The sequence below is a fragment of the Anthonomus grandis genome, chromosome 7, assembly GCF_022605725.1.
Source record: "Anthonomus grandis grandis chromosome 7, icAntGran1.3, whole genome shotgun sequence".
Taxonomy (NCBI): Eukaryota; Metazoa; Arthropoda; class Insecta; order Coleoptera; family Curculionidae; genus Anthonomus; species Anthonomus grandis.
The window spans coordinates 17,477,734-17,496,760 of record NC_065552.1 but is presented as its reverse complement, the minus strand read 5'-3'; the positions used below and the strand labels follow the sequence as shown (position 1 = coordinate 17,496,760).

Genomic DNA, 19,027 nt, shown 5'->3' with positions numbered 1-19,027 from the left:
ATGAAAATATTGCAAGAGTTAACCGAAGACGATTTCGATAGGCGAGTTGAGTTTTGGGAGAAAATGCTTAATGTATGGGCAGGCATTTTAGGAAATAAAGTGATTGGGCCATTATTTATTAACGGAAATTTAAATGGAGACATTTATTTGGATATCTTGGAAAATACCATCAATCCGCTTATCACTGAATCCATTGTAAAACCAAATCGATGATGATGGAAACCCTATACTTGATGAGGCCGAAATATATTTCCAGCAACATGGCGCTCCTCCTCACTATGTTCTTCCTGTTCGGCAATGGCTAGATGACGAGTTTCCAGATAAATGATAAGGCGAAGGCCCCCTTCTATAGAATGGCCTGCTAGATCTCCTAATATAACGCCGTTAGACTTTTTTCATGAGTTATAAAGTTTGGATGAACTTCGTCAACGCATCATTGACAGCTGCCATGATATCACACAACATGCTTTTGAAAATGTCCGTCAGGAATTTGAACATCGCCTATATCATTGTTTGGCCAAAAACGGGCAACATTTTGAACACTTATTGAAATTAAAACTGATATTTTCATGTTTTTGTTTTCTATCTGAACAAATTAAGATAAACAAAGATTTTTCTAATTTTCTCGAAAACGAATCGACCGACTTAAAAAAATCAAACGTCAAAATATAAGACTTTGAAAGACCTTTTAAACAAGCTATTACTCGGTACCCCTTGCCATTTGAAATTTTTAAGGGAATGACCCTGGGGGGTAATGGGTGAAAGGGAGTGAAGTAATTTTAGGTTAGAGAGTTGTCCCCCTTGACAAACCTTTTGACGTATTTCGGCGTTTTTTTTAACAGTGGTTTTCGATAAATCCGTGGGGGGAAGTTTTCAAATGAACACCCTGTATAATATAATACATAAATATAATAATCTGGCAACGCCCCATTGGCAATCACATTTTACCAAGTAGGTTAATGTCTCCGGTTTCTCTGGGTTACGCCACTCGATTTTAGTCTAAAAATTAGTTACTTTTAGTTCTTGAAAACTACTCCATGAAGCTGGATTGTCCAGAAAAAGAAATGTTTTCTTTTTAATAAGAACCTGGTTTCTACTAGTGAAACGGTCTTTTACAATGGTGAAATGAGATAATTAGCGACCGCGATAGGATAGTTTGGCTTTAACGTTGCCGAGACTGAATTTGACATCTACATTTCCAACCGGCGGACCAAATCCGCCGCCTTTGGACTAAGGGTGAACAATATTTAGTGCCTTTAAGGGCGGTATTATAAATATGTTTCAAAAGGTAACTTCAACTTTAACGATCAAGTTACCCTTAGCAATAAAATGTCAGTTTTATAACCGTCCCATTTTTTTTTCTTCGCCTTTAAGACATTATTAGGGCCATGTGCTACTGTCAAAAGATAAATTTGTCCTGTTTTAATTTTGGCTTGGCTTGGCCGTAGATATGCTTCTAGAAAGAAAGCCTCTACAAGCTAAAAACTATAAAAAATTATGTCATTTCATATGACATATCAAATGCTTGACGGTCCGGTAGTCTCGAGGAGATATATTCGTTTTTTATCGCCATCTATATATCGAGGAATACAGGCTTTTTAATTGTTAGGTTATATTCAAAATAATTGACAGAATATGTATTAAAAACCAGAATTTTCTATAAAGTTAACTTTAACTGATACCTCATCCACCCGATAAAGTTAACTTCTACATTTTAAAGTTAACTGTTAACTGTTAGGGACGTTATTCCACACGTTAACTTTAAGCTATCTGTCATAGTAATTTTCTAATACCGGCCCTAAGCCGAGTTTTGAATAGTTTACTCACGGTGGTAGACACAATTTTACATAGGTTTTTTTTGGGTTTAAATGTTTTAATTGTACCTAGGCAGAATTTAAAATATTTTGGACCTAGTAATGGTACCTAGACATTTAATATTTCTCAATATTTTAACTAAATTTCTACAGTTTTTTTTTCGATTTGTGCTGCAATTTTCATCCGACTTTTCACCATTAACAAACTTCTTAAGAAGAACAGAAATGTAATGCGTACAATGTTTACAAAAAATGCAAATGTTTTACAGAAGTTAATTTCTGTTATAGCAGAATTAAAAGATATAAAGTTATCTTGGAAGCTGATGTCTGAAAAGTCTAAAAAAAAAGAAAAAAAAACTTGGAATATTATTGACAGATGTACGTAAAAAAAGCTCAGCAAAATGATTTTCGATAAAGTAATGATTATTACGTTATAAAATACATATTTAAGGAAAACAGAAAAGTAATAAATTTTTTAGAAAAGCCATCGCAATGTATACATTTTCCAACTGTATGATGCCTGTCAATTATAAGGGGGTTAATAGTGTCTTATGGCAAGTTGACCTATTCTTCTTGAGCTGCTAAAATAAGCTCTTGGCGGTTTCCGCGATGAGTTATTTTTACGATTTATATAGCTCTAGAGAGTCGTAGTCCCAAACATGTTCAATTGGATTCATATCCGGCGACAGTGGCGACCTATCTAATCTGGTAATTTCAGGTTCATTAAGTGCCATTAAAACTATCCTAGCCATATGCGGGCGGGCGTTATTATCCATTAAGACAAAATTGTTGCCAATCTCTTCTCTTAAACGATAAACAACAGGCTTGATGACACTTTCCAAGTAAAAATGCTCGTTCATTGTTTGTAAAACTTAATTTTGTAAACTTACTTTATCGATAAAAATGACGTATCTCCACTGTGGCAACATTCAGGCTTCATGTTCTCTAGCCCATTGAAGAGGTCTTTGTCTTTGTTGGTTATTAAATAGTGACACTATCAGGGGCCGCCTGCGATGAAGTTGACTATTAAAAAGTTTTCTGGAAACCGTACGACTTGATATAATTCGATTGTCCGTGCGATGAAATTAGAAACGGTTTCTACGTGAATATTGAATGATCTTATCGCTCAGCGGTGACTTGTAGTAAAAATCAATTTAGAAAATACTATCTCACACGCTCAAAAATTAAAAAGAAGAAGAAAATAGACTTATTTACGTATTTAAAAAATAAAAGCAACATCGCCAGTGTCTTCAAATCCTCAAATCGTTCTATTAACAGTACTCCTAACAATATTTAATCGAGCAACAATCTGATACCACGATAACCCTTCACATATACCTTTACACCAATGTAAAGTAATAATTTGTGCTTTTGTAAACGCCGATATCTTAGCTCCAGGCATTTTTATCACTGTTCTCTACTTTTGACAAATTAACTAAAGTACTATAGCACAGCAAAAGGCCTTGCTGATAATAGTTTGCAAATAATACAAAAATAGTTATTGAATATTTATGTTTACTGATTTTTTTTAGAAATTCCTTAATGCTTCCAAATGCATACTTAAAATATTGCTGTTTAAATTTAATTTTATAAAAAAGTCGGGTGTTCCGTTAAAAATAATGGAGCGGATACCTACTTTCGATATAATTGAAGTGCTGCCATCTCTTAATATTTGAAAGTATTTTAACAGAGTTGCCCTATCAACTTTAGTATATTGTCATATTTTAAGATTATTCCTAATTATAGTTTTCATACAAGCGATCGAAGCAGACTTACTCCGTATATTAAAAGCCCCGAGACCATAATATTATACTCGTGCAGACTATGTGTAAGCTGATTATTTTCTATTATTTTAGGGCATGGTAAACATAGTAATGAAAAACTCTCCAGTCTTTCTCTCTATAGTAAACCAATCGCTAGAAGCAATATTTAACAACCCCAAAACAATTTTTTTTACTGGAAGGGTAAAAGATCTTTTATTTGACGGTATTGATCTAAATTGTACAAGTTCTGGTTTCGCACCTAAAGCAATTTGTTCGCAGTTGAAGACTCAAATTCCAGGGATTAAATATCGGCAAGATAATGAAAATATTTATTTATTTTCAATGCTAGGACCGGTAAGTGGTTTATTATCTACTATTTTTTAATGTCTGTAGTAACTTCTAGTAACATCCCTTTAAGATGTCTATTTAGCACTTTAAAATGTCTATTTAGTATTTAACTATTTTTATACTTTTTTATTCAGCTTCTTAATAGAAACCTATAAATATGTGTGCTTTAGCTTATCTGAGTTAGTTGTCTTGTAACCTTAGTAGTCGCTAATTCTGTATTAAATAAAATTGTTTTTTAAAAACGATCTTTGTTTTGGCCACCACGTAGTTGGCGCAGTCGGTAGGATAGGCCAATATCGGATTTATAAAACACGCGAAAAAATATACCGAAAATTTGGGTATATCGTGGTTAAAATTCGTTCGTTTCGTTACTACGATTTAAAGCCTATCGAACGTGTGTCCAGATGTACAGAAAACGAACAGCCCAAGTTCCAGCTCACAGACCAGGGGATAGGAACAAAATCGTCCAACAGCCCTATTGGTGAATAGAGAGGACAAAATCGCCGCAGAAGCTAAGAATCCATGTTGAAACTATTACCACTTCTATCGTAAGTGAACCTGAATTTATTTCCTTTTATTAATTGATTTTATTGATATATTTATCTGTTTTGATTTTTACATATATCGTTTTATAATTCCAATCTGGAAGATTCGTATTTATAATATCTAGTCACTTTATTTCGTAATTTAAGTTTAAAACCCGAATTCGATAAAATGGCACAACCCAATTATCAACTGATTCGATACCAAGCAGATAATATTCCTTCTTATGATGGTAACTCAAAAACTCTTAATCGATTTATAGCATCATGCGAGCATTTTTTACAAAATCATTAAAATAGAACAGATCCCAATAATGCGATCAATATTTGTTTGTTTGATACAATCATAGGTAAATTAATTGGTAGAGCAGCTGATCTTATAGCTCCTGGTACTGAACTTGATTCATGGCAAAAAATTAAAGATGTTTTATTAATAACCTTTTCGGAGCAAAGATCTGAAGACTGTCTTGTCCAAGATATTATAAGCATGAAACTTATTTTTATTTGGTCAACATATCCAAGATGCTAGATCACTATTGTTTACAAAAATTAATATTTCCAACAATACTAATGAAGTTAAACTTTTAAAAATTACCCAATATGACGATCTTTGCTTAAAAACTTTTATAACTAAACTTAATTATCATATGCAATTGGTCGTTAGACTTAAAAATCCAGACTCTTTAAAACAAGCCCTTTCATTTGTTAGAGAGGAAGAGAATTTTTTACAATTTAGAAATCGATAAAATCAAACTAATAATAATAATAGTTCTAGTAACTCTAACCAATGGACCAATCAACAAAATAATAATCATGAAAAACCTAATAATCAAAAAGCTGCAATTTTTCTCAAGTTATAGTAATGCCTTGACTAGATTTGATAATTTGCAAAGAATTCATAATAATTATCAACCTAATCAATATAATACCCAACGATTTAACAACCCCAAGCTTATTCTTCCCAGTTTAGACAACATAACCCTAATTTTAACCAAAACCGATTTAATAATTCTTCTCAGTTTAGACCTAACATAATCCTAACTTAAATCAAAGTCGATTTAATAATCAAATAGCTTTTAATGCCAGACAAAATGCAAAATAATTATCCAGAACTAATGGATACATCCTCTTCAAACTCGAGACTAAGATCTGTACAAAAACCTCAACAAATATTTAATATTAATCTAGAATCGATTGATTATTCTGACGAAAATAAGTATTCTTCTGCGAATAATTTGGAGGAAAATCACTTAGAAAATTACGACCCTAACTTTGACTATAACCAATATTACTATAAAAAATTCTCTGAAAAAGAAAATGAAGATCAAAAAATTTCCCCTTCAGATGAACAAGATGATTCTAGAAATTTTCAAATAACCCAGAATACAGAAGATGTGACGTAATATATTTAAATACCTATATAGCAACAAATTTACCGATTCTTTATATTCCAGAATTAAATGCTAGATTTTTATTGGATATTAGAAGCGGTAAATCTTTTATTAAACCTTCTATTGCTTATAACGTATACCCCAATCACGTTTTTAACGAATATTTTACTGTAAGAACAGTTATTGTACTTCAATCCATAACGAAGTAATTGACATATCAATTTTCCCTTGTTTTAAAATAAATAAAAATCATTTCTTTTATTTATTCGATTTTTCTGAAAAATTCGACGGTCTATTAGGAATAGATTTCTTTATGGATGTAAACGCCATAATAAATCTTAAAAACTCAACCCTTGAAACACGAACACCAAATGCAATTTTACCCCTACAATTTGACATTCTGAATAATCCCATTGATTTATCAATAAAAAAACCCTATGAGTAATTATTGTTCTCCTTTAAATTTAACAAAAAATCCAAACAATAATATTCCAAACGTAAGCTCAACCTTGCACTCATTTAACCCACCGGACTTTAAACGCAAACACATCATTGTAGAGCCTCGTATGACACAAAAGGTTCAATTACCCGTAAAAATAGGAAACGGCATTGGCATACTTAATTATAAAAACTTTAATGGTGCTGAAATGCCTGAAGCTCTTGTTACAATAGAAAATTATCATGCGACAACAATGATAACGAAATCCAGCGAAGTAAGTGTTAAATTAGAAATTTTAAAGCCCTTTGATATTGACCTTGTTAACGAATTAGAAAACAATTTTATTGATAAAATAGAAACAGATATAGAATTTGACAAAAATCTAGATAACAAATTAAAATCTAATTTAAAAAATTTAAGGTTAAATCACTGTAATAAAGAAGAATAAAATGCTATTCGTAATTTATGTTATGAATTTAAAGACATATTCTATTCAGAAGATGTTCCTTTGAGTTTCACAAACCAAATAACATTAAATTAACAGATAATTCACCAATATTTACTAAAAGATATCGTTACCCTCATATCTCAAATGGAAAAAATGACTCAAATGGAAAAAATGTTAAAAAATGGCATCATTGAACATTCTAATTCTCCATATTTTAGTCCTATTTGCATAGTTCCTAAAAAAGTTGATTCTAGTGAAAAGAAAAAATGGCGCATAGTTATTGATTATAGGAAATTAAATCTAAAAACAATTGACGACAAATTCCCACTTCCTAACATTAATGACATTTTAGATAAATTAGGTAAAGCTCAATATTTTACTACGTTAGATCTCCCCAACGGATTCCATCAAATAGAGATGCATCCCGATGACGTTCATAAAACAGCTTTTTCAACAGATACGGGCCATTTTAATTCAAAAGAATGCCTTTTGGACTAAAGAACGCACCCGCTACCTTTCAACGCGTTATGAATAATATTTTAAGAGGATTACAAAATGAAACCTGTTATGTATATCTTCATGATGTAATAATTTTTAGCATTTCCCTACAAGAACACATACAAAGACTAAAATCAATTTTTCAAAGATTTAGAAATGCAAATTTAAAAATCCAGCTTTATAAATCAGAATTTTTACATACCGAAGTTAATTATTTAGGTCATTTAATAACAAAAGATGGTGTTAAGCCCAATCAAGACAAAATATTCGCAGTAAAAAATTTCCCGATTCCTAAGACTCAGAAATAAATCAAGTCATTTTTAGGATTAGCCGGTTATTAGAGGCGCTTTATAAAAGATCTAAAATATACAAAATAATCGAAACCAATGACATTATGTCTTAAAAAGAACGCTAAAGTAACTCATACACCACCATTTATACAATCATTTAATCATTTAAAAAATCTTTTAATTAATGCTCTAATACTTAAATATCCTGACTTTCATAAACCTTTTGTCCTAACCACTGACGCATCTAATATTGCAATCGGTGCAGTTTTATCACAAGACCTTCCACCTAATGATCACCCTGTAGCTTATGCCTCAAGAACTTTTAATGAAACTGAACAAAAATATTCGACAATTGAAAAAGAACTTCTTGCTATTATTTGGGCATGTAAGTATTTTAGACCATATCTTTATGGTAGGAAATTTACAATTTTTACTGATCACAGACCCCTTGTTTGGTTGTTTAATTTAAAAGAACCCAATTCAAAATTAATGCGATGGAGATTAAAGTTAGAAGAGTACGATTACGAAATTATTTACAAAAGCGGAGAACAAAATACCAACGCGGACGCTTTATCAAGAATTCAACTCAATGCTTTAGAAACTAACTCCTTACAAAATAATCCCGGTGACATAGTCGATGACATTGACCAATTTTTAGAAAACTTTAGTCTTGACAATTTTAACCCCAATGAAATACCACCTGATGACGTAGCTAAAACCCTAGAGAGTTTAGAACGACCCTCAACCTCAAAAGGAAACGAGAAAATTAAAATTTTACAAAACATAAGACTAATTCATTCTGACATTTCCAATACAGTACACAGCACTAATGTTAATGAAACCCTTAAAGACATAACCCTTTTAGACGAAATAATAAATAATAAAAATATTCAATTTATTGTAAAGAAATCACCCTATGAAGAGTTTATAGAATGCAAAACTGAAACTTTTGAAAATAAAAGAATTTTCTATATTACTATCCCAGCTAAAATTCAAGCAATAATTAAATTCTTTAAAGAATACCTAACTAATAAAACTACTTACGTGTATTTTATATCAAAAGATTTAAGACCCTTATTCCAAGAAGTATTAAGTAATAATTTTAATAAACGTAAATTAATGGAATGCACCAAATTAATTCATAATGTTCAACCTGAAGAAAGAAATCAAATAATTCAATTCTCACACGAAGGTATAACTAACCATCGTGGTATTCAAGAAACGCTTACTCAAATGAAATTAAATTATTACTGGCAATCTATGAAAACTGATATAACCAATTATATTAACAATTGTGAAATTTGTCAACGAGCAAAATATAATCGGAGACCTCCTAATGTTCCTTTAATACTAACGGAAACACCCTTGAAACCTTTCGAAATAATTCATATTGATACCCTTCTTATTGGAAAAGAAAAATTTCTGGTAATAATCGATAAATTTTCTAAATATGGACAAGCACTATCATATTTTGGAACTGCTATCTCAGTAGTACAAACTCTCATACAATACTTTTCTTTTTACGATATCCTAAAATTAATCGTTTCAGATAATGGTACTGAGTTTAAAAATGAAACCGTTAAAGAACTTTTAACATAATATTAAAATACATTTCATAACTCCCCATCATCATGAATCTAATAGTCCCGTTGAACGTTTAAATTCTACTTTAATGGAACATATAAGACTTTTAAAAGAAAATGATCCCAAGGAAGACATTGTACAATTAATGCCTGCAACAATTTACGCGGAATATATGCATACGCACAGAACTAAAACTGACGCCTTGTATAATAAAGTAAAAGAAGATACAATTAAATTAAAAGAAAAAACAATTGCCAAACACAATCAAAATAAAAAACCCAAAGAATTACAAATAGGATCTTATATCTATAAAAAACAAGAAAAACGTTTAGGAAAACTTAATCCTAAATTTAAAGGTCCTTTTATTTTAACTAAAATTTTAGAAAATAACAAAATTGAAATACAAAATCCTAATAACAACAAAAAAGAAATTGAACATCTTAACGAAACTAAAATAATACCCATTGTTGCAGATGGATCATCTATATTAACGTAACAAGAATAAAATTTCACGAATTAAACGGAAACCCTGGAATGCTACCCTATAAATTAGGTACAGCCAAAATAATTACAAACCATTAGTCATTATATCAAATACAAAATTTAAACCCAATTATAGAAGAATTTTATATTCTAAAGGGACATGCTAGTTCACTAATTAACAATCTAAAAACTGAACCTTTGTACATAAGAGAATATGAAAATACATTACTACCCCTTTTTGTCTATGAGAAAAGAATCATAAACAGCATTAAGCAAATAAACCCTATAAATTTTAACAAGAAATAAAAGCGAGGTATTTTCAATCCTCTTGGTTCACTTATAAAAGTCATTACAGGAAATTTGGTTAGCAAAGACGCAGAAAGATATGATAATCTAATTAGTCAATTACAAGAAAATTAAAATAAGTTAAAAGAAGCTTCAAAAAATCAAGTAACATTATTAGAAAAATCAATTAATCAATTTCAAAGTATTATATCAAATATTTCTGCTAATCAATATATCCTTAAAAGCCGAATTTTACAATTAGAAGCGACAATAAAAGAAGTAGCTCTTAACCAAACAAATAGTAATCAGTATCTCGGATTACACTTGATGATTAATCAAATATCCATGATGTATCAAGCTATTTACAATGTATTAGAAAAAACAGAAGTAGCCATATTATCCGCTAAGTCAAACACCTTGCATAATTCTATAATCGATCCAATTGAATTAATTAAAGAAATACAGTTATTTAAAAATCAATTGACTATTGATAAATTGCCATTAGAAGCTAATATTGAAAATATTCTTAATTTTGAAAAAATAATTGAGATCAAATCTTACTCAAAAAATGGAATCATAACTTTTATACTGGAATTACCATTGGTTGAATCGGATGTATATCATTATTACCAAATATATCCTTTACCAATCCCCGAAGACCAAGAAAAACAATTCTACCTAAATCTACCACAAAAACCCTTCCTTGCACTTAGCGATAGTAAATTTTCCTACATGGATCAATTGTGTACAGAATTACAAAGTAATGAATATCTATGTAAAGATACACATACAGCTTATATCGACAAGGACCCTCCTTGTGCTGTCCAGTTAATCAAATACCAACAAAATGCTACAACATGTAGCATTTTGCCCCTTTCGTATCAAAATCCACGATGTCCAAATCAAGAAGATTATGGATGGAAAATGGTTGCTGACCATTCCTGAACAACTCATCGTTCCTGTTTCATGTCCCAAATCAAAAGATACTGTTCCCCTTCATGGATCCTACATGGTTGAAGCCACCAATGAATGTGTTGTTCAAATCAAATCATTCATCCTGAGGACTTACAAACCAAGCAAACTCAATTATGACGACGTCTCCCTGCCAAGACTAAATATGAGCTTCCATTTGCACGATAACAAGAAGATATCCAACCCTTTCACTTTGGACCTTAATTTCATAAACCTGGAAGAAACAAAGAAGATCTCCATAGAACTTCAACAAGAAAGAAAACGCCTTGAAGATATTAAGAATCCAGTTAAACTTTCGTTCAACTAGTTTTTGGAAAATTTTATTGTATATAATAAAAATATTAATAATTATCTTCTTTTTAGGAAAATGGCTATACTCATTGTTTTTAAGAAAACGCATAATTATCCAACGTAACACTCCCGATCATGACGAAATAATTGTATAACTATATTTTATTGATTTGTATTATTTTATATATTTTAGCTTATTGGTTATGAAAAACCACACCCTAAAGGGTATGCTTTTATTTTAGGGCGGAGAAGTTACATCCCTCTAAGATGTCTATTTAGCACTTTAAAATGTTTATTTAGTATTTAACTATTTTTATGCTTTGCTTATTCAGCTTCTTAATAGAAGCCTATAAATATGTGTGCATTAACTTATCTGAGTTAGTTGTCTTGTAACCTTAGTAGTCGCTAATTCTGTGTAAAATAAAATTGTTTTTTAAAAACGATTTTTGTTTTGGCCACCACGTAATTTTCTGTTTTCTCACCAAGTAATTTATATTTCATAAGGTATTTATAGCCTAATATATTATGTATTTTTCTCTTATCGACAAACTAGAATAAATTAAGTCATAAAAATAAAATAGTTGGCCAGTGGGACAATAGTGTGAACATGTGAGAGAATTCCTTATAATAATTCCCCATTTGCTATTCCACTAATATAAGTGATATAAGTGAATAAAACTACTTATTTACATTACGATTTCGGCGTTTCAGAGTAGTTTATTGGTTTCGTTTGTTCAGTAAAGTATTACAAATTCTCGAAGTAAATTTCTTAACGATATGAAGTTTAAATTATCATATACTTTAATTGCACTGTCGACAGAAAAATTGGATAAGCCATCCATATTTGAATGAGAAAAAATAAAAACTTCATCCCGACTTTTAAGGAATTTAAAAAAAAAGGTACAGCGAAATTGCTTAAGCCTAGAGCAATCTTTATGAAAAACACAGGAAAAGAGATAAGCGTAAATCATATACTATTCGTAGTTTTCTTGCGATCGAAAGTGATGGAAAAATAAATTTAAATACTTCGGTCTGTCAAGTTTGCGCAGGTTCTCATTATATTCAAAGTTGTTTTGACAAGAGTTTTTGCATTTATCAATTTATGACAAGTCTAAAAAAGCTTGTTTCGGTTGTAAGTTACGGCATGCAGAAAATGCAACTAATAGCAATAATTTTTCCTCGAATTACCCTAACATGGAAGGTAGTACCCGATCTGGCGATATCGAGACTGTACTACAAACAGAGATGGCACATAATTCTCCAGTGGGTATTAACACAAACGTTTTTTCTGCGGGTGTTATGAATCACAGTGTATTGTCCACTCCTTTTGTCAGCGTTTTTGATGTCAGTAAAAAACAGCACTATACTAATATTACTTGATTGTGGGGCTCAATCGAGCTTTATTTCTAAGTCACTGTGTGATAAATTATGTTTTCCTGTTGAAAAAAGGCATAAAAGTTAAACGGTTAAACCAAATTATTATGATAAAATCGCTACATTACAATTTCTCAGAAACTATTACTTGTTTTGTATTCCCCTAAATTACTGAAATTTACCAAATGTTCAGATAGATATTAGTACTTTAGATATACCGGTAAATTAAAAACTTACTGATCCTACCTTTTACTCTTCAGAAAAAATAGATATGGGTATTGAAGCTGACTTGTTTTGGCATTTTATTTATAATGGGAAACATGTACTTGAGTTTGAGAGAGTTTACAATACAACTCTTTATGAATGAGTTTATAGACCTAGGATACATAAAGAAAATTTTTGGCAACATCAGCACCAATAGCAACAATGTTGTTTGCTATTGGTGATATTGAAAAGATATATAGGAAGAATACTTACCTTCGCAATGTATAGTTTTGAGAAATAATTCTGATAAACCTCTAGAGATATACGAATTATAAATGGTGACTTATGGGACAAAGGCCGGGTCCTATCTGTTAATTCAATGTTTATTTGACTAGGCGGCTATAAATAAACAAAATTTACCTGATTTGGCTGCAATAATTAGGTCACATTTTTAAGTTGATAATCTGCTAACAGGTAGCGAAACTGCGCAAAATGTGTTACACATATACCATGGCATATCGAGTATTTTACAGCAAGGTTGCTTTAATTTAAGAAAATTTGTATCAAATAGCATGGAAATTTTGAAAAAGAAATATAGTGTCGATGATCTTAAAATTGTAAGTTTGAGCAAAAATGACAATTCTAAGAGCTTAGTTTGGAAAAAAAACTATATCCGTGCAGATATCTGGACAAAGCCCAGATACTGTTTAAGCCCTACCTCATATTATCAAATCCATAACTGCCAAAAGAAAATGTGATAAATTTTTTTATGTTTTGTGCCCTTTTTCCTAAAAATTAGGTCTTATTCCACATTTTCCTATAATTCTCTTAATAATATTTTCAAATTTTCCTTTGTCAGGTCGCGACTGTTTCTTGCTCTAATATTTGTGCTAAAATGGCATTCTTTTCACTAGTTCCCAAAACAAAATCATCAAAATATAAATGTAATTTATTTAAGCAACTTTTAATAACATAGTTACACATTCTTGGTGCCAAGCGTGCAGTTTTTCTTAATATTAAAAATAAAAATGGCTTTATATTGAGAAATTCTTAGGAAATAGATCTTAGAGAATTTTTTATAAAGTGTTTCTTTTAAGTAACGTATTTATTTAGTATTACGCTTTTAGCAAATATACGATTTTAAAAATATTTTAGACTAAAATCATTTGATTTTACATCCTTTGTAATTTTTTTTTTCAGTCTTATAAAATGTACCAAAAATATGGCACTTAGTATAGCGCATTATAAATTCGTAAATAAATCGCATATTTATTCTTAATTATTATTACCCTTAATTTGTTGCAAAATTTGCTGGATGCTAAAAAGTTTACATCTTTTAATTTTCAAATTTTTCCTAATTAATGTGTGCCTGCCTAATTTTTTCTTTCATCATAATATCAATAGGTTAATATAATCGAGACGCATGAATTATCAAGGAATAGAAATAATATAGAAAAAATAAAAATTATACATATTGTTCTATATTAAAAATATATCTACCAATTCTAATTCAGCGAACAACATAATTTATTTATAAGTATCAGTAACTCAAATAGCTTTATTATTTATATACTATTATTATAGCTAATTTCAATTTACATTCGTCAAAGTCTCCGCCAAATTGAGATAAGGGTTAAGATTTAGATTAAATATCATCTGAAATGAATTTTTTATTTACATTTAAATTTATTCTATTTTACTCTATTTTAGAGAAATGCGTCTCACAATAAAAGACTTAAAGTTCTAAGAGGTATTTCATATTCCAAAGAATTAGGTAGACTTATTGAAGTTGATGGAGAAAAAGAGGTATCTTTTTGGAGCACATCAAAATGCAATAGTTTTGACGGTACGGATGGTTGGATATTTCCGCCTTTATTGGCAGCAGATGAGGGACTAAAATCTTATTCCACGGACCTTTGCAGGTAAACGCAATATTAAATAATCTAGGAGCTTCGGGGCAAAAGTCGGTTGATAAAAGTAACAACAAAAAATGTTATATACTAAAATTTTGTAACTGTGACTGACGGTTGAGGGTGTAATTGTTACTGTAAAAAATATATCATTAATTTCACTAAAATACTTTATCATTTTGTTTGTTAAATTTATTCTGACTTTAGTTATTATAAAATAATTATATCATTCCACCTAAATTTGCAAAGAACAAATTATAAAGAATTGTTATATTAAGTTTGGATGAAATATATGGATATTATTTACAATGATAAATATAAACACTATTTTTACCCTTATTTAATATAGTAATATGTTGAGTTGGTAAAGTAAATGGTTGAATTAGTAGTTATTGTGACCCACTCAATAATATGCAAATCAATGTATGAAGAAAAGGATAAACTCACAAAATTGCAGCCTCTTAACTTTGTAACTTCATCAACCTTAAAGTCATTCAGCCAGGCATAAGAAACTTTATCAAAATATAGGTTTGTTAGGTACGACAGACAATCCAACTTGCTCCTGTATAATGTGAAATTAGTGTTATGTTAAGTAAAATCCATAATGATGAGTAAATCATTAGTGATATGTTAGCAATAAAGCTTTAGGTTTTTATCATACGGTCCCTTTATGAGTTACTTTCAGCGTATTAATAAAGGTAAATTAATAAAACCAATCAATGTCAATATAGTTTTACTTCAATGACTTTAACCAAGAATTTACACAATGTAAAAATTGATAACCGTGCATACTTAGACTTAGAATTATGAAGTGCTTTAAAACTGGGAAAAAAGGGCTCTAAGAATTATATTATTAATATAATTAATTTAGTGAGTATTGACTATATACATACATTAGTATACATTACTTGTAAGGGAAAAACTATATTTTTATTTTATGTAAAGAATATGATCTCCAGAACCTTTTAAAAAAAACTTTTTTTGTTTGAAATGAATGAATCATATTGTGTACTAAAAAATAAGAAACTTTTTACTAAATAACGTAATTTTCAAAATAGCGCATTGCAAAAACTGCAATATGTCAAGTTTTACAAGGATATTTGGCAGTGTTGCCATACTTGACAAAATTCCATAAGGCTTAGGTAAAAGTCGGAAGTTATTAAGTAGTCATTAAGTCAATGAGAAATTTTGGTTTTCACGTGAAATTGACAAACAAATTTAAGATTCGGTTTACGTAGGACGTCACCCTGATTGCCTTGTTTTACATTTAATTAGTATAACATAACAAATATTATGAGTTTTTTGATGTTCTGATTTTCTTTTATAAACCTTCTTATTCTATTAAATGAATGGTAAATAGAGATCTGAGTTAATTATCGCTGTGTTAAATATAAGCCGAGCCTAATTTATCGATAGAATTATTGATTGGTCAGACCTTCTTATTATCTAGAATTTGATAATTGGTTTTAAAATGTAATTGACTGTTACTTCCTTCTTGTGTGAGGAAGCGAAGTGCGAACATTACAAATGTAAGGTTGAAGTAATTGGTGAAAATTTTGAAATAAATTTTACCATCGATGAGTGTAGTAAGAATTATTTAATTGACTAATTTACAAGGTATTATCTCTGCATAATATTTTTAGAAAATTCCCTTAGGGAAATATAATGCAACGTAGCCCGAACTCTCTAATATTATTATAGTTTATTCGTTTATTTTAGGAATAGATTTAAGGTAAGTTATCTAAACACAGTAAAAAAGTGTTACAATCATTATACATTGCTGAGATATATTACCTTGTAATTACGATAGTCCTCCCTGTATTATTTGCCCCCTGCCTATAAATTGAACTAAAATTTGACTATTTTTTATAGAAATATGAAAGTAAACTACGTTAATGATACCGTATATAAAAAAATACATGTACGCTATTATGAAACAAATCTAGGGGATCAAAGTACCAATGCAGAAGAAAAATGCTATTGTCCATCAGAAGATATTTGTCTTAAAAAAGGAGTCTTCGATATGACTAAATGTATGGGAGTTCCCTTATATGCTACTTTACCTCACTTTTTATACACTGATGAAAGCTACATAGAGCAGCTGACTGGGCTTCGTCCTGATCCATCAAAGCATTCCTTGGGTGTCCTTTTTGAACCTGTAAGATCTTTTTAAGTTTTAAGTTATAATATAAACAATTATTTTTATTATAGATGACAGGAACTCCTCTATTTGCAGCAAAAAGGATGCAATTTAATTATGATCTTAATCCTACGACGAAAGTTGCCTTATTTTCAAAGTTACCTTCATTATTGTTTCCTATTTTTTGGCTCGAAGAGGTAGTTTTTTTCAAACTCTTAAAAATGGCCATAATATTATATTTTTTGCAGAGCATTGACTTGGAAGGAGATCTTCTTAAAAAACTACAAACCATTTTCCTCTTACTTTTTTTAGCAGACATATTTTTATATCTTTTAATATTATTTGGGGTCTGCTGCCTTGCAATGGCAATATATTTTCGCTTTAAAAATCGCAACGCTATTGCAATAACCTCAGTTACAGAAGCAAGAAGCTATGAAAATCCAGGGTTTCTAAATAACGATATGAAAAGATCGAATAAAAAGGCCGGTTTTACTGAAAAAATGGAAAATATTAACCACGCCCTGACAGGACATGAATTTGATAGATATTAGTTGCAGACACTACTTATAGTATTTTTAGAGAACACAAATCACTAGCAGCCGATGGGCTAAGCAGGTACTTTTGCTAACACCTACAGGCCTACTAATTATGCTATAATTATGATATTACCGTAATACATTTAATTTATAATAGGAATAGGTAGTTAATTTAATTATTTTAGTGCACTTGATCTTGTTTAAATTTTTAGACTTATTTTATACTAATAAAAAGGCGGTTAGAATATATATAGAAGAATCTTGTTTTAATTTTTATTGTTCACAATTTTTGTTACTTTTGTATTACATTTTTATATTTTAACAATTTTCTATAGTATTGTGTATACAATATACCCGGTGGTGCGTCGCCGAGCGGAACATAGGAAATCCCATGTAAATTTTAAGGGGTTCATTTATTGGCTTCCCTGTACATTTTACAGAAGAAATGTAAGATAACTTTTTGAAGAGACCAATCTGGCAAACCCTCGTGCAAAGCTTCAAAAAATTTTAATAAGCGAATTTTGAATTATTTAATTAAATGTTATTGCAAAATTACCAAATTTTCGGTTCAGGTAAAACCAGACACCAGCAAACAATTTGTTATAAGGCTTTGTCAAATCTGACGTAGAAGAATATCTACAGTCTAATAGAAGAAATGTTTTTTTTTCATTTTATCAATCTCACAATCAGACATTTAAAGTAAAACACGTTAACAATACTTTTTTATCTAAACTTTTATTTAATATAACGATAAAGTTAAGCCAATAACAATTATTATTATCGATTATTAAAAAAATTATTTTATCATACTTAGAATTTAATTAAACCAAGCAGTATCTGAAATATTTTCAATTTATTTTCCCATTAAGCCTATCTGGTCCATTTCAACCATTAAATCTATTGTTAGTAAATTCGAGTCCAAAGACATTGTAATAAATAATTGTAAATGTTTAACTCGGAAGATCGAAAATAGGTCCGAAAAAAGAGAGAACAGAACTCTTAATATTTTACTAAGTGTGGAAAAATACAATAACTTTTTTAAAAATAATAGAGAATTACATAAAAACATCAATTAATCAAATGTTCAAACAACCCCCCATTAACAGCTGAACAATATCCTAACCGATCATAAAATTCATTTCTAACATTACTAAGTTGATATTGGGAAATTTTATTACATTCTAACGAAATAGCGTTTTGTAACTGGTTTAGATTCTCAAATTTTACACTTTTATAAATGACACTTTTTAAATGACCCCACAAAAAGAAGTCATTCGGTGAAAGATTAGGTGACCTGGCTGGCCAAAGTATCCGGTACCGTGGACCAATAATATTGCCATTAAACGCATTTTCCAAGCACTCTCTAACCATACGGGCATTATGGACCAGGCAACCATCCATTTGGTACCAGATTATTTGATCTTCTTGAACAACTTCTTTCAAGGCAGGTCCAATTTGATTTTCATTATTAAGGGTAAATGTTCATTCATCGGTGAAACAAATATTTCTTAAAAAATTCCTATCATTATTTGCTCTTTTCATCATTTCAAAACAAAATGCCATTCTTCGCTCTTCATCTCCTTCCTGCAGCTCTTGATGTTTTTCGAATTTATACGAATAGTATTTGTGTTTTTTTAAAGTGTGCAATACCGTTGTATGATGTCTATTTACCTCGTGCCCAAGAACCCTCGTACTAACCATCTTGTTTTCCTCCA

At 30.1% G+C, this 19,027-nt stretch overlaps 1 protein-coding gene across 1 annotated transcript in view; it reads left to right on the top strand.

Moving 5' to 3' along the window:
• The window catches only part of LOC126738828 (sensory neuron membrane protein 1-like), a 36,892-nt gene extending 19,146 nt beyond the window's left edge, over window positions 1-17,746 (top strand). The window contains exons 5-9 of the mRNA XM_050444279.1: window positions 3,671-3,931; window positions 14,437-14,648; window positions 16,509-16,794; window positions 16,848-16,973; window positions 17,025-17,746. Coding sequence (XP_050300236.1) covers window positions 3,671-3,931; window positions 14,437-14,648; window positions 16,509-16,794; window positions 16,848-16,973; window positions 17,025-17,327 — 1,188 coding nt within the window. The 3' untranslated portion in view covers window positions 17,328-17,746. The remainder of the gene's footprint in view (window positions 1-3,670; window positions 3,932-14,436; window positions 14,649-16,508; window positions 16,795-16,847; window positions 16,974-17,024) is intronic.
• Window positions 17,747-19,027: the final 1,281 nt, after the last annotated feature.